The sequence below is a fragment of the Gobius niger genome, assembly GCF_951799975.1.
Source record: "Gobius niger genome assembly, chromosome: 3".
NCBI lineage: Eukaryota > Metazoa > Chordata > Actinopteri > Gobiiformes > Gobiidae > Gobius > Gobius niger.
Genome location: NC_136854.1, coordinates 13,616,335 through 13,641,047, shown reverse-complemented (window position 1 = coordinate 13,641,047; position 24,713 = coordinate 13,616,335). Strand labels below are relative to the sequence as shown.

Sequence of the window (24,713 nt, the reverse complement as noted above, 5' to 3'; positions counted from 1 at the left end):
GGCAAAGGTTCCCCAAACATCCATTAGTGACAGTCACAGAAAAACACCATTTTGGTGATAGTCGCTGAATCCCGGAAAAAAAACAACTTCGATTGGCCTCTTCTTGAAAAAAGTTGAACAAACTCCTCGTCCTCGTAGCCAAACGCGCTTCTTTTTCTGTTGATTTTTCCGTGACATTATCGTTAGTTAAGAAAAAAGAACAGATGTGTTCAGAATAGGTAACAAGCTCCATCTTCAGCTGCAGCGCAAACATGACTGATCTGTTCAGACGCAATGTGTTTGTTTTGGCCACAGCTGACCTGGAAGCACTTCGGGCACATCCTTTTTTTTTTTCTCTCTTTCATCTCTCTTTCGACAGAAATAATGAAAACGCTGTTTTACAAATTAAAATCACGCTGTAAGCATAGAATTAAGACACAACATTACAGACGCTGGGCACTTCCGTTCCGCTGTTGCGACACAACTGAACACTCAGTCGTTCACCAGGAGAGGGAGGAGCAGCTGCTCAGAGAGCACGATTCAGGACGATTACTGAGAGCTGCGTGAATGAAGCCGCAAACCACTCTGGGAGTGTTTTTGATGAGGAAATAGCATAACAACATGGCTAAAAGCTCTAAAAAGTCGATTTTGCATGATATAGGACCTTTAAACTACAAACGACCACCATTTTAAAAATGTTTTCTATATATTTTACTAAACAAGAATCCCTGCAGATTTTGGTAATCTAAACAGCTCACTTATCATTTAATCAGAAAAATAACAGACTATGAAATATTTTTTACACAAATTCGACAAACTTGACCTTAGAATGCTCTGCTTTGCTTTGAAGCCAACCCAAAGGAGTGTAAATAAATGTATTCTCCTCAAAGCCTCGGGCAGTGGGACATTAATATTTATCCAGTCTGAAAGCAGCGCCGGCTCACACAGCGCTATTGTCACGGGGGGTTAGATGGGGAAACCACACACTTGCAATGCCCCCCGACTTTCACACCATTAGAGATATGTGTGCTTTAATGCAGTCATGAGATTAGGAGAAGAACACAGGTAGACTTACAGATTTCCCCAGGGATGTTCGAAGAATATTCACAAGCAGAAGCGTCTTAGTTGTGAAGGAGCAGCCGCTCTACTCCAAGATGCTTTTGTGTGACTGCGCTCTTCATCTCCTTAGCGAGACAAAAGTAGGAACATAGATTAACAAGAACTTTGCCAAACAACTCTGCTTTGTACTCACCACAACAGCCCGTCTCCACCGACCTGTAGAAGGTACTGATCTTCATCCCAGTAGATGTTATTTCCAAAGCGCAGTGACTTGTGACTTTACTTAAGGTTCATCTTGTTGCATCCAAGAGAGCTCCGAGTTCTACAAGCCTGCATGCGAATTGGATTTACGCACTACTTGTTATGCAAGAAAATTGACTTTTAAGAGCTTTTTGCCATGTTACAATGTTGTGCTCTCAACAAAAACATGTTTGGAGTTGTGTTTTGTCCTACTCGCGCATCTTTGAGTCATCTTTAGATCTTCACAAGTGGCAAGCTCCCAAAAAGCTCTTCCTGAGGTCCTATGTATCCAGGAAATGGTTTGCTCACCTCTTGACATCTTGCTAAGCTTAATCCTCTCGAAGTAAAAATGACTGCCTTCATGCGGCGAGAGGTATGAGGATGGTGAGTGGGAGGGGCTTATGTTAGCTCACTTGAAGGATCAGGAAGTGAAATTTTGGGACATTTTGCTACATTGTTGTTTCACATCAATATTGCATTTTCTAACCAGCAAAGTGTAAGATAGTGTAAGATAGTGTAAGATAGATAACTGTTGTCCTAAACTTGGTATGAAATGCAGGGTTGTTCTGTGACGAAAAATGTTGTAATACATTAGGGCTGGGACAAAATATTGTATCGTATCGCAAGACTTTAAATAAATGACTTGTGTTTGGAGGCTTTTTTATCATGCACTCCTTTGTTTTCTAGTAACAGTTACACTGCACTGTGTCACTTTTCAATCTTAAAGGAACAGGCCACTGTTTTTCCATACTGTGATATGTTCTTACCTGAGCTTAGACGAGTTGATACGTACCTGTCTGGCCTTTGTGCGTGCCCATGAAAGAGCGTAGTAGCTTCCAACTTCACCCCGTTTGGAGCTATATGAATACATTGGGAGAGGCCAAATGCTAAAAACATCTTTGGTCGTTTTGCGTGACTGAGCGCACGCACAAAGACCAAACAGGTACGTATCAACTCGTCTAAGCTCAGGTAAGAACATATCTCAGTATGGAAAAATGGTGGCCTGTTCCTTTAACATTTCAATAAATGTCAAATGGCATTTGGTTTATAAACTTTGGACACATGACTGTTTTCTTTTTACACATTTTAAGATGAACATATTACTTATCATAATAACTTACTGTACATATCGGATCGGCCACCGAGTATCGTGATACGTATCGGATAATGACAAAAGTGCATCGTCCCAGCCATATAATACTTAGTAAATAGTTTGTGTAGTTAAATTAATTCTAAACTCATTTCTCAGTTATGTAAAGTTCACATTTACAAACAAAACAAGGGCTTACACTTAATGTGAAAGACTTTTTATTTACAATTATATTAGTTTGAAATCGCCATTAGCTTGTAAAAGATTACACTTTTACTTGCAGAAGGAGCCGAGAGCTTTAGTTACCTCATAAAGGCAATAAAAAAAAGCTTTGTGTACATGAACGGTGCTAAATCAACATCATCACGTGGAGTATAGACCAATACATCCTCTATTCACTCAAACAAATGTCCAAGAACACTTGCAACATGTTTGTGCCGTACACGATACATTTCATGATTTAATAAGTTAACTTTGAAATTTTGAAGGACAGAGTCAAAAGGTATAGAAGTGGTAGCTCAGTGGTTAGAACCTGCCTCACAATGACCATGTAGAGGATGCCCCTTTTCCCCATGTTTGTTTACATTTTCTCTGGGTGCAGCAGTTCCACAACTTTTTCACAGCATAAGATGCCCACGGTACAGGAAATAAATAATTCAACATTCTCAATTTTCGCTTAAGTGGTTTGAACTAGATGTATTTACTTTAAAGCCACACTGCGTAACATTTCACACCGAAAAACGCAAGATTTTTTATTTTTTTCCCCCATTATGGGTGTTTTTAAATCGGTGAGAAATACCCACCAGAAAAAACGTCTTCCCTCTCCTCAGACCTGACTGGTAAACTTTGCCGGAGAGCGGGACACCACCAGCTCGTCTCCATGGTGATGCTGTAACTTTGCTTTGACAACAGGTAGCCAAATGTAAGGTTTCGAAATCGTTTAATTTGATAACCCACCACCCAACCATAATATATTCCCGGGAATGTTCCGCAGTGTGGCTTTAATAGGCCTAGATTATTCACTATTTATACTTGTTTTGATGTTATTTTAAGATGGAAATAGGATTCAATCGTTTTACTGTCATAAATAGCACGAAAGCAGGTTATAATCCAAGTAATTAAATATAAATCACATTTGAACCAAGACATGTACAAACTTGCCGTGAAATTCATGGGATTCTTGTCGTTTAGCAATTCTGATATCAGTCTTCTCTCAAACGCCAATGCTCCCTCACGCTTAAAAATGTGCACAGTGAACTGAAGACTTATCACAAAACTTGTCAGGAATAACTGCCATCAGACATTCTTCCAAACTCGCCCGACAGTAGATGATTCAATGCTTCAAGTAAATGAGTATACGGAGTTGAAAGAATTTCAGCGGGTGTACGGTTTTTGTTTTTAATAGACTTTTTACACTGCGCCGCTGTACGTGAGCTGCTGCAGAGCCGTCAGTTTAGTGACAGGGCCGTCATTATGTACAAAGGAACACTCAGAGTGCTTAGAAAGTGGGAAAATATAGTGTGGAGGTGCTGTAGATTGTAGATTATTGACAGGCATTTCCTTTCAAGGTTTAGTGGTTTCGTGCTCTCAACTTTAAATAGGAGTATATAACACAATATCCGAAATTCAAGTCTTTCATAACTTGGTGGAGAGGTATTGCGCATGAATAAATGTACTAACTTTCTGTGTTCATTTTAAGCATTAGAGTAATTTATATTCAGACCAGTTATCAAGTAAAATGCTACTTTTTTTTTAGTATTGTGTCAGATTACTAAACTATCAAACATTTTGATTTGAGAAGGTGAATTGAACACATCGATGAAAGTCTTAATGTTATGTCAAAGTCAGTACATTATGCAATATATGTGGCAAATTGTCTAGTCATTTATTTTGATTTGGATCCATTAACCATCTTTATAGTTCTTTTTTTTCTCCCCACAAGAGAACTTTAGAAAGACTGATGGGGAAATTGAGCACATGGTGGGCTTGCTTTTGTTTTGCCTATCAATAATGCAAACAAACGACATCTCCACACTTAAAATCACATGAATAATAAAACAAATTTACAAGTTCACCACAGGATCTGACTCGTGTGCTTTCCACAGCTTTCCCCCCGCGAGCTGCGCAGAGCCGAGTCTCATATTTCCACAGGATGAGAGTCTATTCCACAGTGTAGTTCCGTAAAGTGTCCACAGGTGGTGTCCACGTGCGCAGGTGTACCTCAGGGGTGCGTCCTGGCCCCTCCGCTGTTCGTGTCACTGCAGCATGATGTCTTTGAGGTTCTCCTGCAGGATGGTGTCCTTGACCGCGTGGAACACAAAGCGGATGTTCTCCGTGTCCACTGCGGTGGTGAAGTGGTGGAACAGGGGCTTCCCTCGATTCCTCCTCTTCCGACTGAACGACTGAACCAAGAACGCCTGAAAAACATGGCCATAGAATTGGACTTTAAATGTGTGATCCTGTATCTGTTTTATTATAAACCTCTCCTATATTTCAGGATGCATAATTCAGATTTCTCACCGACTATTTAAACAGTTTTTACAGCCGTTGACTAGGAGAGTGGTTCGCAACTGGTGGGTCGGGACCCAAAAGTGGGTCGAGGAATAGTTTTCAGTGGGTTGTGACCTTTTCCAGAAAACCAGAAAACTTTTCTTTTAATAACTATGTACAGAAACAGTATAGAGTTCGGGAATGTGACGTCACATCACTAAGCATTATGGGATTAGCAGCAATTGTAAACTAATGGAGATTTTAAAAGTTAAAATACTGGAGTGATTGTTCACATTGAAACACTTGGACACCACAGTGTGTTACATGTATTTACCAGCAGTAACTCAGCAGCTAACGGAGCTGTTCCACGGCTTTTTTCTCCACTTTTTATTATGTTTGTAGCTAATGTTAGTCAATGGAAATGTATGCTAACAGCCTGCAAAGATGGCGGATCTCCATGGTAACTGTGGACTTTCCCGAACTCTATAGAAACACCACTTGACTGTTATCGAGTTGTTCTATCATATTTTCAGCTTTCTTGGCTTATTTAATGCTTATTCAAGAAAATTTTTTGAGGAAAAGACAATATTATACATTATATTTACAAGTCTGAGTCACATTTAGGTTGCGGCATGTCATCCCAGAGTGATTGTGAAGAACGTGAAGAATTTACCGCTGATTGGATCAAGAATGACAGTATACCTGCACGTCCTCTAGCCTGCGCGGGTCCCCTCTGAACTCTGGGAAGTTTTTGCGGATGTCCACGGTGCGGATCTTCTCCACCAGCAGGTCCGTCTTGTTGAGGAAGAGGATGATGGACACGTTGAGGAAGAGTTTGTTGTTCACGATGGTTTCGAAGATGTTCATGCTCTCCACCAGCCGGTTGGTCCGCCGGTCCTCCATCAAGACCTGCGCGCATTCAACAAAAACATCCGCTCATGCCCCGTGTACCAATTACAGCGCCATGTGATCGGGCCTCTTCCCCCGACCACAAAGGCAGCCCTGTGTCCACCTTACAAGGCACATCTACAAAGCTCTGCCGTCTCAAAAGCGGAGTTTACATTTACTATTGAGGATTTTCCACAACACTACCAGAGATGATGTACAGGACTATTCAAATCAACTTCGACCATGTTCCAAAATTATATACCTATCAAAACACGCCTAGAGCTGTGTTTGTTTGTCCTATAGTGCGTGACCAAACTGTTGCGAATTTGTGGTGCAGCTTTTCCACTCTTGTGCACTCTGGCTAGTGTGTGATTAACTTTAATCAAAAGTTAATCACAAATTTGAGTAAATAACAATTGAACAACTTTTCATTATTTGCTATAATATGCTTTAAAATAGACTGTATAATAACTATCTGTATAAATCTTTTCATCAGTCTGTCAGAATTTCCAATGTACAAACTCAGTTATTGATTTTGTAACAACCTCACGTTAGCTAACAACAAATCAGTGTAGTATAGTTTAATCTACTCATTGAACTTATTCAATTGAACGCTTTTAAATCCAGATAGAGAGCACTTGAGACGACCATGTCAAGGGCAAGCAAAGCAACAAAAAGGCACTTTTGTCAAAAATTAACAGTTCAACTTTAGTTATACATTTTATTTTCCATCTCCTTATCACCAGGACCACTAAAAACATTTTTAAAAGGTGTTCAAAGTCAAGAAAGTGTGATGTAAAACCTTCAAATCCAAAGCTACACTTTTCTCTTTCCCGATGTCGCTGACATTGCCCTACAAAAGGCTATAGCCTAAAACCACTGGCTCTCTTCCTTATAAAAATTAAGCTGTAAATGCGTTAAATTCACACAATTGCTTGAATACAGATTTTTACTCTGGATGCCCTCCCAGGCGCTCCTTCTGCATCACTGTGATTGCTGGCAGAGAAGGAGAGATGACTGAAGGGTGCATTATGGAACAAAAAATCCTTAATACTTGTGGGTAATTTACCTTTTTGTGACCCAATGGCTGTATAAGGATTAAGCATAGCACCGTTACTTTAAACCAGTAATGGCGGAGCATTACCTGATCGTATTCCGACGATGAGACCATGAAGAGGATGGAGGTGATGCCGTCGAAACACTGGAACCACTTCTGCCTCTGCGACCGCTGGCCTCCCACGTCCACCATTTTGAAGGGGATCTTCTTGATGAAGAAGTCATGCTCCACGATGCCTTTAGTGGCTTTCCTCGCAAACAGAATATCCTGCTTACTGGGAATGTAGTTCTGGGACAATGAAAGGGTTCAAAATTACAATCTGATATTTTCATTCAGCCCCAATGAGAACAGAATGTGACTACAGCAGATCTAATTGTTTTCACTAGATCTTTGGCCAATATTGGAGAAGTGTGCCTATACAAAGAAGAACTCACCAGCTGTCCAATCCGGTCCAAGTTATCCAGGAAGTATTTGACGGATTCACTCTGCACAAAAACACAAAGCACACAAGATATTTGGTTACATAAGATGCAAAAAAATCGAAAGCTCTTACGATGTGAATAATATTTCATTTCATAAGCTGTTGTTATTGATTCGCTGCTGCCCACTGTTGATGCTGTCGAGCGCAGATGACCTTGTCCTCAATTGATTGGTTTAAAAGTGCCGGTAGACGGACTGATAATTTCATCAGATGTTTGGGTTTAAAGATGACAAGAAATATGTGTGCTTTCTCTAATTTAAACGTCAATATAATAATGTGTCATGGAGAACAGGATGACAAGTCAATCAGCCCTGATTCCTGACAGAATTGAAAGTTTGTATAGATATATTGAAAACATATCTGTGTCCCCAGAGTAGTGCTGCCACTATAATAAGATTTCAAACTCCATTTCAATACTAACAAGACTAAAAACAACACTAAAAACCTGATACTTGTTACCAATTGTTTGTTTGTATACTTTATTGTCCCTACGGGTATTTAATCCATCCTTCGATGCCACTGGGGCAACCCGTAAGGAGTTGGTCGACGGCAGTGCCGCGCCCGGAGACCCATCTCCATGATGTGGAGCCCGGCTGATGGTTAGAATCACCAGGCCGTAGGATTCACCTATTGCACATGTTTTTAGTGGGAGGGGGAGCCGGAGTACCCGGAGGAAACCTATGCAGACACGGGGAGAACATGCAAACTCCACACAGAAAGGCCCCGTCCTGGTGGGACTCGAACTTGGGATCTTCTAGCTGTGAAGCGGAGGCGCTAACCGCTGCACTACTGTGCAATTTAAATACAATAATTCAATAATTAATTCATTATACAAGGGAGAAGTTCCCAAGAAATTCTAGGTTGCAGATTCAGAATCACTTAGCATTTGGGAAGACAATGAGAAGGGGATCATTTTTGCACAATCTTGAGGAAAAAGCCATTATTGCTGAAGCAGTAGCACATTTCTGAATGACAGAGATTTGTTGCTAATTACAGCTGTAATACATAATAAAAAAGTACCCAAAGTCAGTTGGTTGCTGACTGTATCAAATTGGACAAATAGTGAAGTGATTTGATTTGTGAATTAATGTGACATAACGGGTTACATAATAATGATCAACATTGCGTAAGGACAATTACACTGTTACGTGATTATAAATCATGCTTCAGACGACTCGATTTGTACTGTGCAAGAGTCCCACAAAAATACATTATTATTATATATATTTAGTATAGTTTAGTTAGGAGTTTTCCATATAGCACTGTTGACCCCTACATGGTTCAGGACGTAGTACACGGCATCACTAACTACTGTTCTGTACTTGCAGTGTACTAGCACTCCGTGTAGTAGTGGGCGAACCTAAGGAGGAAATGCAATACATGCACGACTACAACACGCACAGAAATAAAGTCAGGAAAGTCTGTGGGCCGTAAGGTGAACACTGTTGGACCCTAGCAGGAAAAATTCAAAGATATTTAATAAAACTCTAGATCGGACATGACGCTTGTTGACATGGCAAACGTGGCAGCCATCTTGTGACTGACCAGCGAAGCTAACCATGTTATGTGATGATGTCATCGCTCTAGTTATGGGTCCAATGGAACTTTAGCCCTATTCACTATAATGGGATTTTGCTGTTTTTAACCTGCTGTAGAGCTAAGGCTCGTCATAAACATCTGATCACACAGAAATATTACTTTTACTCTAGATTTTCTGGAGTAAGTAATTATCTAATTATTTTTCCATACACAGTGAAGGCTAATTTGCATATTTCTAAATATCTTCATTTTGCCTGGAGACATGGTGAGATATATTGTTAGAATTAGGTGTGAAACAGTTGTTGGCCTTTTATCTGCTGTTATTTCAGCAGGAGATTTAGATAAAGTTGTGTTTTTTGCAGCTTGGACACGGAAGTATCTTATTATTTTGTGTGACGTCACGCTTAATGTATAGCAACCAACGCAAAACCAGGAACAACATTTTCATTGATTCAACGGCAGAATGTGAGATACTCATTGTTTGTGATTGGTTTATTACTTAAAGTAAGTAAAATAAGTGGTGTTTCCCATTTGATTACATTGGACTGGAAAAGAAGGGCCAGTCACAAGATGGCCGCCAGAACTTCCGTTCGTTCTAACATATTACTATGGCCATGTCCTATCTAGAGTTTTATTAAAGATCTTTAGAAGAAATTATCCAGAAGAACCTAGTCAAAAAGTAGAAGAAAAGAAGCAGCTAAATGAAGAACTAGCAAAGTAAGCTAACATGGCTAATGTTATGCTAACAGTGTCTAACAGTAATGCTCTTACATCCGTGTTGTTCGAAGTACTTGATTTCAATACTTCAGTAAAAGTGCAGTTGGTCAAATATTACTTCAATACAAGTAAAAGTTGCTTAGTCAAATTATCACCAGGGGAAAGTACTGAAGTTTTGGCGGCAGAAAATACGCAAATGTATTCACAGTAGAAATGAAATAAGTGTTCGCAAAAATAACTTGAACATTTGCGCGCGAATTCACCTTCTGTACGGCAACACGACAGGGACAAAACTGCTTCTTCATCGTGAGTCATTAGCATTAACAGTACACCGACACAGCGCCACCTACTGCTCTGGAGTGTGCATTATTAGGCTTTTAAAATGCACAAAAACACATGGCCAAATTTACTTTTTACTTTGGAGTCTTTTGTAGAAGAGTAGAAATGATTACATATTCAGCTTTCAAATGTGGAGTAAAAGTAGAACGTTTTCAACAAAAGTACCACTCACTTAAACTCCACTTAAGTGCAGTACTTAAGTTAATCTGGGTGCAAGGCCATGACAGTTTATATGCAAAACATGACAAGTTATAAACACTAGGCAAAAAAACAAAAAAATCAATTGTTAATCATTTCAAAAGTCAGACCTGCGCAATTTTTTGTAGCCAATATTTCATTTCCCACTTGAATCCTGAGCCGTCCCCCTACACACGACCGCTTCACCGTTTAATGCGATAGTTTGATTACATGATTCGATGATTCAATTCCAAATGCTTACATTCATTCCCCTAAAGATCGGCGAACTCCAGTAGACATCCAGTCTGCGGCCAATTTAGCCTAAGCTGCCCCCGTACGGAGTGGTAATGTGGTTTTAAGAGCAAAACGCAATTGATTACACAGCTCAGGAAAGTCTGAAGACGGCCGGGGTAATCGGATTTCATAGTTTCGTAGGGAGCGGAAGCCGGCGCACATTTGGTCCTAGCGCTTGTCCTGGTGGCAGTGGAGACGGCAGTTCTTTTGAGGTTTGTGTGGAAATGCGCGTGGCTCCGTGCTGTCAGCTCTGAAAGCACCAGATAAGAGATTTGAGGAGAAAGGAGTACTTACCGAGGAGAAGCGCCAAAAGCGAAAAGAAGAAAAAGGGGGGGATTTTTCTTACTAAGTAGCAAACAAGCCAATATTTGGAAAAAGTGTTAAGGCAGCTCTGGGAAGTAGAGCTACAGTGCACCGCTACAGCAAACATCAATGGAATAGAAATGAAAAAGAAATTTAAAAAAACATGTCGAGCTAAATAAACATCAGGATTAGGGTTAGGGATACACTATTCTACAATGAAGTGACCACTTATGACTCTCCATTCTTCATCCCTCTCTTTTAGGAATGGAAAAAAAACATTTGTAAAGATGCAGAGCACACTTTACAGATCGTAGACTGGATACTATCAATCGTTACTCTGTGTGACGTCGACGGAACACACCACGGGAAAGTACTCGTTATTTTAGCCCATTTTACTGGTAAAAGCCGTTTGTTCCAGCAAAAACAAGGGTATTTTTCTCCAAATCTCTTGTGGCTGATGACAATAGTCGTGGAGCAGCTGAGTGCGGCTCTTCCTCTCAGTTTACAGTGAAGCTCCCGCCCGACAGGAAACAGCTGTGAAGAATGGCAGGAGTGGCGGCTGACTTACAGCCAATTACCACGAGATGGATGTTTCTTCATTAAAAAGAACAAACGTCTTTTTCTATGACAGGGCCGATTAGAGTAATTTAATCCTTGGATTTTCATGGAAAAAAACAAACGAAAGCCAGACATGCGTTTTTGAGTCATGCGACAATGTTTGCCTGACATTTGTCAAATAAAGTTGCTGATCCTTAAACTGGAGTGAAAAGGCTCTCTGAGCGTGCTGAGTCAGAGTGGTTAGTGCGATGCTGAAGAGATATTTTAAAGGAACAGGCCACCGTTTTTTCCATTCTGAGATATGTTCTTACCTGAGCTTAGATGAGGTCTTTGTGTGTGCGCTCGCTCAGTCACGCAAAATAACCAAAGATGTTGTTAGCATTTGGCCTCTCCCAGTATATTCCTATAGCTCCAAACGGGGGTGAAGTTGGAAGCTACCACCAGGGGGCACGCACAAAGAGCAGACAGGTACGCATCAACTCGTCTAAGCTCAGGTAAGAACATATCACAGAATGGAAGAACTGTGTGCCCTCAGACACACAAAATGACCAAAGATGTTGTTAGCATTTGGCCTCTCCCCGTACATTCCTATAGGTCCAAACGGGGTGAAGTTAGAAGCGACCAAGCTCTTCCACGGGCACAACGACCAGACAGGTACGCATCAACTCGTCTAAGCTCAGGCAAGAACATATCACAGAATGGAAAAACGGTGGCTTGTTTGGGCATTACGCAAAAATCAACTGTTTAGAGCAGGGGTGCCCAAAGTGGGGCCCGCCGAAACAATTCTGTTGGCCCGCCAGAGAGTGACCTACTTTTGCGCTGCCTGTGGTCAATACTAACTCTCTTCCATTCATTCTCAATGGTAAATGTGGATGCAGTACACCTTTTTGACCACCAGCGTCAAATTGGGGGCGATGTTTCACTCCTTTCGCAAAGTTACGGAAACACTATTGTGGTGTTTTGGTATTTATCAATCATAGAGCGTTGTAGCATCAACTTTCACAGTTTTCCAACTTTTATTGCAAAGGTTGTTGACATTAACAACAGTATATGTTAAAAATGGACTTATAAAAGAATTGATGCTGAACGGACACTTTCAAAATAATCTAATGTGGCATTTTCTTTGAGTTAATGAATGAGGTAAAGTTACTGTAGGTGCTGTAGATATTCCTCATCTCTCCATCTCTTGCTAATTTCAAAATCTAATCACTTGGCAGAGTAAAAACACCCGCCATAGCTTCACTACCTTCACATACGAAGAACCATGTATGTTTTTTTCTCTTTACTGAAACAGCCGCACAGTGAAGGGGAGCAAGAGGAGGGGTGGAGTGGGAGGGGCTCACTATGGTCGCTCACTTGGAGGATGAGGAAGTGAAACAACAGGATATTTGAAAGCTAAGACCTACAAAACTCACCTAAATGGATCTTGTTTGTCACATTATGTCTATTTTGACGCATTTTTCAATACGTTTTTAGACTTGGGTAAAGTCAAACTGGTTCAGGCGGGGGTCCTTTTTGACTTGCGAGAATAAGACATTTTCCTCGTAATCATTTATGTGGTTTTATTTAATCCCCGTCATTCACTTCATTCAGAAACAAAAACGCAGCAGAGAACACAAAGCTGAAATAACCAGATTAGCATGACTTGGCCAATAGTACAAGTTCGTTCCACCTGTGGTTATGTGACCCCCCCCCCACACACACACACCCCAGCGCTGGCATGACGCGACCTCGTGACCTCGGGGATGGTCGCAGAAAGCCAACGCTCGGATTGGCCCGGCGGGAACGAGGGAAAAGGGCAGGAGGAGGAGGAGGAGGAGGAGGACAGGGGAATTCCCGCATCATCCCGACACACACGTGAGCATTCAGCCTGGCTCAGACCGACCCCCTCTCCGCCAGACAAAAAAGCCAGTGAGGCATCGTGGGTAATGTGTCAGGGCGCTTGGAAGTGCTGTGGGGCCGGGTTAGCGAGCTTATGTGTGAGTAAGGCGGGAGGAATGCGTGTATTGTATGGAGTAGATTAGGGTCTTTAGAACCCGCTAAGACCTCTGCGGTGTCACTCTGAAGCCGGTCTGTGAGAAGGACAGGTGGCTGTGAGAAAAAAACCCCGGCTCTGGTTACAGTAATGCTGCGGATTATCGGGACAAAACGGCAATATCTGATCATCCCATTTCATATCATCACATTGTGCGGGGGAATAATCTGCTTGACCATTTCAAATTTGACTCAAGCTTGGCCTGATTGTTGTTGATGAAGCCAAAAGTGAGTAAGGTTGTAATGGGTATGGAAAGCACATTTTCTACAGTTTGGCTTTTCCCAAATTGTCTTGAAAAAAGCATCAAAAACGAGAAGTAAAACATGAAAAGCGACAAAAAGTGACCGAAAAAACCAAACAGAAGTGCAGCAAAAAAGTGTAAAAGAACAAAAGCCACAAAAAGTAACAAAATAGCAACAAAAAGATGACACAAAAGGGAGGAAAGTGAAAAATGTGACTGAATGGGTAGCACTCTTGCCCCACAGTAAGAAGGTCCCGAGTTCGATTCCTGGACTGTGCGGGCCTTTCTGTGTGGAGTCTGCATGTTCTCCCTGTGTCTGGATGGATCTACTGATGCATACAGTATTTTTCAAAACCATCAGAAATATCCATAAAAAACATTTTGATTTAGATAACTGTCGCCCAAAAAGATAATTCAAATGTATAAACCACAAATGTGCAGAGGAATTTTTTTCTTTTTGAGAGATAATAGTACAAGTAGTTTGTTTTTTATTGCGAAACTAGACACTCTAATACACCGTATGTGTGATTTTGGTAGCTCTGTGATGAACAGAAGTGAAATAAATGACGATCAAAAACTTGTAAAAAGTCACGATCTGGACATTTCATTATATTATAGCATTTCTTTTTTATTTCAGTCCGAGGGGGCGTGGTGTTGCGCAGCGAACAGCTGTAAACCCAACACTTCTCTCTCGCTCTCTGGAGTTTTTAAATGGTCAAAATCGGTCCAAGGACGGCTGAGAAACATCCTGTTAAAGTCTTCAATCCGAGAACCAGGCTGTTTAAATGCACAAGCGATAATGAGCAAAAGCGATCGATAAAGGTGTTTCAAAACGTGTCAACGATGTTGTTCTTGAAAATTTACTTGAAACAAATATATTTAGGCATTTGCCTCTTCCCATAACGTTAGTGTCTGTCCAGAGAAGAGAGAGGAAGAGAGAGGAGTTAAATCAGAAAGGAGAGTGTTTCATAAAACACTAATTATCTCTGAATCTAGAAATAGCTTTGTTTAGCTTAGATTTCTCAGGAACCGAGGCACGTAGAATTAAACTGTTTCCAGAGTTTAGAGTCTCACCTTTCAAACGAGTCATATCATGTCCATCCATAGCTTTAACATAGAATAGGACATAAGATTGTTGGCACTTTACAGCTAAATCCCAAAAACAGTGTGGCACTCAATGTGTTAAAACAGATTCAATCTTATTTTGTATGTCACCCACCTCTAGCATCAGTATTACAAGATATTTTTGACCCATGGAAGATCATTTGATAGTAGAGTATAGAGAGAAGGGAGGGAGACGTGCTTTCAGTGCAAACACACAGATACATTACTTGGATCAGTGTTAAATCGATAAAATATGTTTTCACACATTCTAAAAAGGTAGGTCTTTTTCCAAGTTCTTAGAACCATTTTTATTTTATTTAATACAGCTACTTTCCTCAAATCAAAGTACATCAGAGTACTCATTATATTCCATCTTCCTATTTTACAACATTCATAAGAAAAGATCAGAACGACCAGGGAAAGGTTTTGTGTCTCTGTGCTGTTCCGGGTTATCGCACAGCCTGATGTGGAACCGCAGAGGAGTCAAGGCGGAGAGAGCATGAGTTTGATATTTGTACCTGTTTGTTTTCGGTTGTTTAGAATTGACAGCTTGTTGTTAGCAGCTAAAGTTAGCCGCCGGCGACAGGCTGCAGTTTGTTTATGTTTCACAAACGTCTCTTTCTTTACAAGTGCTGATCAGTGCTTCACTTATCATAATAAAGTATCTCTTTCTCCTCCCAAAAAAACAACAAAAGCAAATGAACATGTGCTTCGTGCGTCATGTGATGTACGTTTGAAAAGTACATTCTGAAATTCCTATTTCCTATTTAAGTTCATAAATGCATATCAAGTATCATGTATTCAGAATATAGTACTCCGACTCAACGAAGTAACAAAATCCACTTTAAAATCCACTTTAAAATAGATTTTAAAGTGGACATGTCATGCAAATGGAGCTTTAAAATAAGACTTAAAAACATTATTGGCCTCAGCTTTGTTATAAGTTTTACAATTTGACAATATGTCTCTGTACGAATTAAATAGTAATAATGAAATGTAGGAGAAAGAGCTGGTGAAGATCTTGAGGGCTCCTCTTGGGGCTCCTCCTGCTGGCAGCTGTAGGAATAATTTTCCACAAAAAAAAATGACTTCCCCACATGTACGGCGTGTGAGCAGCTACAGCAGATCATCGATAATGTTGGATTATGGGCTTTACAAATGTGGAGGACAGTTTTTGGGTCTGAACAATGACGCAAGTGTAATCAGGAAGTAAAGAACGAGGCGCTGACACCGTAGAAGAAGAAACAGCTTTGTCCGAGGATTAACTCAAACCTTTAATTTTCACACAAAAGTTAACTGCGCTGAAACTGTTCTATTATCTGTAGTAGCGTCACAGCGCCTCACACAGGCCTGGAGGATGAATTGCAGCGATTATACACAGTTCTTCAGTCCAAGGTAGCTGTTTCTGAAAGTCAATTTGGCCTGATATGACCACTTTAAGTCAAGTATTCAGTGTTCAGTAACTAAATACATTTTCTCCAATACTATATGTATGATATAAATAAAGTGGATCAAAACTAAAACCCATATCTTGGCGTTGCCTTCCAGTCAGTTGACCTACACGTGCCCAGATCCACGTGTTTACACAGCGGCCCTCTCCTGAAGCTGTCCACGCCTCTTCTTGCCCCATTCTCCCCTGCTGAGTATCCATGTGGCTGGGAGGATATACTCGAGTGTTTATCCCTGCATCAGACAGCGTGTTATCTGGGTGTGGTGGGAACAGACGGGCCTGACAGTAAACAAGGCCTTCCCACTGCTCTGGTCCTGGGCTCGTCCCCAGTCTGTGGCCCTGCTCCAGCAGAGAGGGAGAGCTCTGTGGTCTGGGATCCCAGGAGCAGATTGAGAAACATGGGCTCCGGGGGCTAACTCAGCACTTCTGTTCATGTGGTTACCAAAAAATATGAGCCAACTGCAAAGGCTGCAACTATTTCTACAATGCAACGTCCTCTGCAACAATCCCGTCCCTTGGTATTATGCTTTTTTTCTCAATCTTGTAGTGTTTAGCTTTCCATTTATTTCTATGAGAGATTAGCAGAGTCTGGGCCAAATGCATTCATATCTCACAATGACATGGCAGACAGTGGCAACTCTCGTCCATTTTCATAATAACTGATGCCAAAGGAAGAGTCCCAAAAGAACCATGTGCAGCTGTTTGATTTGTCACGCTAAAAAACGAAGGTAAAACTGTGCGAGCTGATAGGTTTGTTCATTTGTCGAGGAACTCTTTTGTAATCGTAGTGAATTCATGAGACAAAAGAGGGGATATCTTCGTAGAATATCTGTTGAAAACATTCACCCCAGTTTGCTTCCTTTAGAAATGGATAATAATAATAGCTTATTCATTATTTCATTAAATCCATTACCCTCTTAACTCCCACCTGAACGGATTCCATTTTCTCCAGGCTTTACCCTCATCAAAATGCTTCTTGGGAAAAAAGCACCAAAACAGCCACAAAAAATGAGAAGAAAACAAGGATGTAAACGCAAAAAAAAGTGACAAAAACTCAACAAAAATGTGACAAAATTTCAAAAAAAAAAGTCACAAAAATTAAAAAAAAAAATGTCACAAAAACTCAACCAAAAAATGACAAAAATTCTACAATAATGTAACCAACAAGTGACTAAAAATTAAAAAAGGGACAAAAATTCTACAAAAATGACACAAAAATTCCCCAAAAAAAATCTAAAAAATTCTACAAAAATGTGACCAACAAGTAACTAAAAAATAAAAAAATAAATAAAGAAAAGTGACAAAAATTCAACCAAAAAATGACAAAAATTCTACAAAAATGTGACCAACAAGTAACTAAAAAAAAATAAAATAAAAAAAAAAGGGACAAAAATTCAACAAAAAAGGGACAAAAATTCAACAAAGATGTTACAAAAATTTGACAAAAATTCTAAAAAAAAATGTCACAAAAATTCGAGAAAAAAAAATGTCACAAAAACTCAACCAAAAAATGACAAAAATTCTACAATAATGTAACCAACAAGTGACTAAAAATTAAAAAATAAATAAAAAAGGGACAACAATTCTACAAAAATGACACAAAAATTCCCAAAAAAAATTCTAAAAAATTCTACAAAAATGTGACCAACAAGTAACTAAAAAAAGAAAAAAAAGAAAAAAGAAAAGTGACAAAAATTCAACAAAAAAGTGACAAAAATTCAACAAAGATGTTACAAAAATTTGACAAAAATTCTAAAAAAAAATGTCACAAAAATTCGAGAAAAAAAAAAGGCACAAAAACTCAACCAAAAAATGACAAAAATTCTACAAAAATGTAACCAACAAGTGACTAAAAATTAAAAAATAAATAAAAAAGGGACAAAAATTCTACAAAAAAATCTAAAAAATTCTACAAAAATGTGACCAACAAGTGACTAAAAATTAAAAAAAATTGTGAACATTTAGACAGTTCTGTAACAATTTGGAGAATTTCTCTGTATTTTTCTTCTTGGAATCGTGACATCCTTACAATGAAGCATCCTCCAGTAAGTGTTCTGGTTTAAAATGCGATGGCCCTTAGTGTTTGGTGCAGAAGTTTTATCAAGTCATTCATTCTGGCCTATTGTACATGTTTTTAGTGGTAGGGGAAACCGGAGTACCCGGAGGGAACCTAAACAGAAAAAACAACCCACAGAGAGAATGAAGGACCAAATCTCAGAGACTCCACTGTATGTGAAGTGCTTTGGGTGAATTGTGCCATGTCAAATGCTCTATACAAATAAAACTTCCATTCCCTCTGGCCAGGGATCGAACCTGGGACCTTCTAGCTGTGAGGCACAAGTGCTATGCCACCGTGTCGCCCCCATTTAGATTACAGATTTAAACTTTGCTCTAGCCATGACTCTGCTTTCAAACCAGGAATAGATAGTATGTACCGTCTGTGACATTTAAGTACAAGGTCTTTCAATCTGTGATGTCGTCCCTCTGTTATTTCCAGCCATGTCTGATAAGAGGTAAACAACACAGTGAGGAAACCCACTGGGAAACACAATTATGGTTGTGAAAAGCCAGATATAGCAAGTTGGCCCGATTACCAGGAAGAAGTCACAGCCTACCGTTTTCAGTAAAAGTCCAAATCTCTTCAGGCCAGATTATTTACTGCAGCCTCGCTCTGAAAACCTATATCCGCGTCTATGTTGTTTGCAGGCCACAATCAATACTTCGCTGATGGACCCAAGTGCATTAGCGGCTGTGTATTGTTTACAAGGAGACGGCAACTAAAGGTAAAGCCGGATCTTTGGCTTTCAGCGTCTGTTATAAAGACTAGCATCATGTTAGCAGCATTAGTGTTTCACAGCAGCAAGCAAGATGTTAGAGGCTAAACTCTCTTTCGGAATCATCTGTAATGAACATTTATAGAATATTCACTATAGCTTGAACCTGGGGCTGGCTGGGTTTACCTGAGCTTTGTATTTATGTTAATCACGTTTTGTTTATTTGTTTGAGGGGGTGTGTTTTAATTAGCTATGCCTTGTTGTATTCAAGGGGATAATTACCATTCGAACTCACCCTCTCATTCTGTCTCCAGATGGGACCCTAATGTATATGTTTGTAGTGGTAGGGGAAATTGTAGCACCTGGAGGAGACATACGCAGACACAACTAGAACCAGGTCCAAACAGAAAGGCTTTATTTAAATATTAAAACTATTCATAGCAGTATCATCACTCATGGTGTAAGCTTTCTGCGCCTGAAAAACGTATGGAGAGCGATCTACAGCAAATGGCTGGTTAAATTCTTCTACATCCACTTTGATCTCTTACTGAGACAACAGTTACAGTTTGTTACAGGACAAGAATGCCGATGTTAAAATAAAAGTCATCTTTTGGTTATAAAATGAGTCATTCATTTTGTAAAAATGTTCAAGAGCATCGTTACATTCTAACTGTCAATTCAAAAGATACTCTCCAGTATAGATTAAACAGAGGAGAATAGTCTGGAGGCCTGGCTAGCAAAATAGCACAGTTTGCAGGACTTGCTTGCATAACTAGCTTTAACTATACAAGGCTGGGAGAGAATTCATAGTTGGGTCAAGACAGTAACACAGGGCCATTATATAATGACCGCTGAAATACTCAATATGAGCCATCGTGATGTTGTCACATCCGGCCCGGGCTTTGCTAATAGCAGTTCTATGATTGGCTAAAAGAATGTTCACAGAGCATTGCTTTTAGTGTGGTGTGAAAGATAAGTGCTACACACCTGCAGCAGCCGTTTGCCTACCGTTCACCAAAACATTTGGAATTAATGTAAAAATGGTACAATTAATGCAACTCTTTGATGCCGTCACTGAGTCTTTAGAGCGGGAAGCAGAACTGGCAGAAGTGATTAGTGTGTTCACAGCCCCCTGTGGTATCAGACTCGTAATCGCATCGGCAGCAACACTGAGCCCAAGTGTTGATATCGGATACATCGGAGTCTTTGCTCAATGCTGTTTACTTACGCCCCAATAATCAAACTCCAAGTATCAAAAGTGAAAAGCCGGATTGTCGCAGCTTAAGTAATGCTTTGTTTTTTGTTGACAAAGTGATTCTCTTGTGCCTTGCTGTCCGCTGAGCCCCGGCGCTGCGGTGCAGTCTTTATCAGCGTGACAGGCCCAGGCCCTGCACTCCGGCTGAAGAGGCTTGTATCTGCGCACACACGTCAGTGATACACACACAAGGCCAGGGGTCATGTTTAAACTCCGAGCTCTGCTGTCTCACTTCCTCTAACGGCCAAATAAAACAGCTGCCTCAGCCAATATACAGAGGACGAGCAGAGCGGCTAAGGCTAACTGACTCAGGACTTAAGCTAAACCAAATGTCCACAGACCACTTAGCCTCACAGCCAGATACTGTTCACAGCAGTAAAACAAGTCTACAGTGACCAAGCAGTTACCAACGGTTATTTACACGTACACAGAGGCGTGACAAAGTTCTATTTTTACCTCCCGAGTCTCCAAAACGCTCGAGGCTTGTCTAAACGTTGCTCCAAAACCTTTTGCATGCTGCAGTAGAAGCCTTTGATCGGAGCGAGCAAAGGTCAGTGTGGAGAAGACGGTGCACAGGATTTCATGATAAGCTGCACTTCTGTCCGACTGTTAAGCCTGGGACTGGATCGATCATCCTTTGGACTTGTACTGCAGCCCGTGGCTCCGGGAACATTTCATGGGTTCAATTAAATTCCAACAAATTCTGGAAGAAAACGTCACACCATGTGGGGAAAAGCTGAAGCTACAAAATCAAATGGCTTTTACAAATTAGGTATGCACCGATCCAATATTGGAGCCGATACTGGAAAAAATAAGTTATCGGCTATCGGCTGCCGTTTTGGCTCTCACCGTTTTAAAAACACAACGTTCACCGACAAAATCTCAGAGAATATGAGCATACTGTATGTCATGTTGAAGCTTAGAACTAGGAGAGATTTAACCACTTTCATTTTGATCGTCTGGCAAAATGCCGCAGCTAGCAACAGTATGCAAATGCTAGCAGCAGCATGCTAATACTAACATCAACTAATCAAAGCTGGGACAAAAATGATGATTGGATTACCTAATAAAATAAAGTAGATACTGCAGGAGTGGCCAAGTGTTTGCATAATTCTATGCTTCATTGCTTAATTCTATGCTCACGGACGATTTTAATTTGTAAAACAGTTTTTACATGATTTGTTGTGAGAAAAAAAGGAAAAGAAAAAAGAAAAAAGGAAGTGCCTGACTCGTCCGCGCTGCCCCTGCAGAGAAAACGCACGCACCCCCTGAGCGTCTGAACTGATGTCATGTTTGCTCCGAAAGCTGTGAAGGAGCTCTTTCTAACCTACTCTGGACACGCCTGCTCTTTTTTTCTTACTATCACCAAAATAGTGTTTTTCTGTGACTGTCTCTTGATAGATGTTTGGTGAAAACCTTCGCTAGAATCAAAGTGGATTAACTTTTTAACAACGCGAGTCCCATATTGTAAATAGTCGATGGAGCGGCCAGGACAGCGCGGTGAGTCAGTCAAAACGTGTGTTAGCTTGTGTGTGTTAGCCATTTATGAAGCTGTGTTGCAGATGTCAACTCCTTATAACTGCATCGTGAAATAACTTCACTTTTTGCTGTGATATTTATATTTCTACAACGGTAAAGTTGGAGAGAGTTAACGCTGTTAACTGAATCCAAGCGTTTTGTCTTCCTGGTTGGAAGAATACCTCCAGAAAATACTTATACTAATACTATAAATGCCTATACTTTACTTTGGAATGGCTAAAATAGCATGATACAGATCCTTTAATGGGTCCATATAAAGCAAAGATAATGCTCTTCACCAGCGCTAAAATTCCCCTTCCCGTAAAATTGGTGACACATTGCAGAGCATTTCTTGCTCATGTTTATAGCCTTTGGTGTAACTGCCGACGCACTGGCGTTGATGATTGAGTTACAATTACGCAATATCCAAACACATAAATTCAAATTATGAATAATGACATACCAATGCCAACACAAGTTTGAATATTGCATAAAAAATGCACAATGACTCTGCTGCTTATCCACGTTAGCGTGTGCTACTCATAGGCAAATGAGTAGTTGGTAAATTTGGGGGTCATTTACCAAATTGTCTTAGACCTAGTTAGCTCAGAGGTGCTTCTTACAGCGGGGTAAAAAGGAAAAAAAAAAGTGGATCTTACTGCCTTGCCAAGTTATTATTTGTGCTAAAACCTTTCGATATTTGAAGCTACTCAGAAGACATATTTATACTATCTGCACAAACCTTCAGAATTTTTCATCAAATGAGGGCAGCACAATTTATCGCAGATTGACTCAAAGGAAGAAACGTCTCGAGTTTAGTTGCTCGATATCAGAAGTCACTAAACGGTGGACCTCGGTCTGGATCTGGACTCATGCGCCAGCCCATCCGGACCCAAACTTTGGGTCTGAACTTTGGAGCTGACCCTGAACCCCTTCAGACGAGCGGCTGCGTGTGCTCCCCCCTCTGGCTCTCCCTCCCTCTCCTTCTGCAGCAGAGCGGTAAACTACAGCCCAGACCAACAGAAAGAGAAAGTCCTGCATCTGAGCTCCATGATGCATTTTATTTTTTTAGAAACGGCTTCAGAATGACTGAAATACGGCTCGCTAAAAATAATAAAACATGCACGCGCGATCGTAATGCGCACATTCGCGTGGCTGCTTCCCGATCGGCAGCGAGCGGGTCTGAACCAGGACTCAGCCAGGACTAAACCTGGACTAAGCAGGGCTCAGTGTGTTGAACTGAGCAAAGAGGAGAAACACATCACAGATATTATGTGCACATTGTGTATAATAGAAGCTATATGCATTCTGCTATTTAGGAGCCAAAACTTTTTAGAGCAAAAAAAAAAATAACAGGATTCAATTAATTGCATTGCACAGTAATAGATTTAATAAAGGCTTAAAAATCCCCATATAACTGAATTAACCCCATATGTTGCCTGACACTTTTTTTCCCCATTCGGACCTTGGTAAAACGCAATAAGTGAGTCGTGACCCCTGCTCTAAGTGTTATCGCGTCGTGGTGAGTTGAGAAACCGTGCCGCTCAAATCAATGTGTGTTTTCTCTGGCTCACCAGTTGGAACTCGGCGCGTCGGCTGTAGGCCTCCTGAATCCCGGCGTCGGCCCACAGCGCGCTCAGGGCCATCATGTACAGCTGGAACTCTCCGGGCTCCACCCCCGCCGTGCCGCCCCGCCCCTCCCAGGACATCACCAGCATGCCCTGCTTCTCGTTCTCACAGCTCTGCCAGCCGATGCCCAGCTTGTCCCGGGCGTCCACCAGCACCCGCATGCCCTGGGGGGGGAATACAAGAATGTTAGCACACCGCGCCTTAGGTTTCACTCTTTGTTTTGCCATAACAAAAGTCTGACGGAGTCTGGATAATGAGAAGTCGAAGGCTGGATGTTTCATTCCTCAGAAGAAACACTCGGTCTGAAGCTTTAGTTTAGTCAAAGCGTTGCAGTGCGGTGTGAATGTTTTTGATATACAATCTCTGACAAGTTGAACTCAACTATAGATTTTTTGGAAGTTTTGGCCAAAAAATGATAACCCAAATTAATATTCCTTCAAAATACTAACTTTTCATGTTGTGTTTGCTTAGAAAATACATGTTATACACAATGTAGGCTGCACAAATCTGAAACTCTTCAAAATGTGTTTTGTCAGCAAATTGGGTTGAACAAAGACTTGGAAAAAAAAAAAAGGATCAAATCAAAACAAGGATAACACAGAAGAAAATAAGATCATCTCAATTTCTGAACATTTTTAATAGAGGTCGACAAATATGGGTTTTTCTCAGGCCGATGCTGATTTTGGTGGATTTGATTATTTTTGCCTGGTTTTTAAAAATATCTCTTCTATAATCCAGTGTATGATGCTCCCAAACGTGTTGAACTTTATTGGAGGCACAGTTTATAGTCATGTTTAATAGATACTTCAGAGGAAGCTCGTTTGAAAGACAGAATCCAGAAGATTCCAAAACAAAAAACTGACAGAGCTGTTTCCGATGCAATAAAAACGGGACGTCTGTCGCTTTTTGGTTCCGGAGATATCTGCCAAAAGCTGATTTTGTGAAATACCCAAATATCGGCCTGATATATATCGGCTGTCCGATATATTGGTCGATCTCTGCATAGAACAATAATGCCAGCTCTGTCTCACAACAAATATAACTTTTTGTGGTTTTAATTAAAGCAGAACTAAGTAACTTTTTGATCTTAATAAATCCTGTCCGTAGTCTCTCTGAGGGTAATACTAGTAGTCTAGCCCCAATATACAGACTAATGGAAAACATCTCAGTTGTCCACAAAATCACTTTTGGCTCGTATTTCTGAGGTTTATGACATGGCAGACAGGTAAGTCCTGACTGTATTCTGTGCTTTTGGTTTGTTGATGAACATTTTGCAACACTTTGTTATTTGGTTTATCACACTCAGAAGAAGCTAACAGGCTAACGGGCAAAGCTAACTGTGGGCTAGCACCACTTTAGCAGTATTTACAGCCACGTTTGAGCGGAAAAAAAATATCTCCATTGTGTAATTTGGTTGTGGCACAATGTACAATATCCCTCTCAGTGTAGTATTTACTCTCACAGACAATGCAGTGGCGCATGTGGCCTCTAGGGAC

The 24,713-nt window shown here is 40.6% G+C and overlaps 1 protein-coding gene across 2 annotated transcripts in view; it reads right to left on the bottom strand.

Annotated features, from left to right (window-relative positions):
- Nucleotides 1-4,304: 4,304 nt before the first annotated feature.
- Nucleotides 4,305-24,713, bottom strand: part of gna12a (guanine nucleotide binding protein (G protein) alpha 12a) — a 304,065-nt gene continuing 283,656 nt past the window's right edge. For both annotated transcript variants that reach the window (XM_079552643.1, XM_079552642.1), the window contains 5 exons: nt 23,163-23,381; nt 7,238-7,288; nt 6,891-7,091; nt 5,561-5,767; nt 4,305-4,785 (listed from right to left, as the gene is read on the bottom strand). In XM_079552643.1, the coding sequence (XP_079408769.1) occupies nt 4,624-4,785; nt 5,561-5,767; nt 6,891-7,091; nt 7,238-7,288; nt 23,163-23,381 (840 nt within the window). In that variant the 3' untranslated portion in view covers nt 4,305-4,623. The remainder of the gene's footprint in view (nt 4,786-5,560; nt 5,768-6,890; nt 7,092-7,237; nt 7,289-23,162; nt 23,382-24,713) is intronic.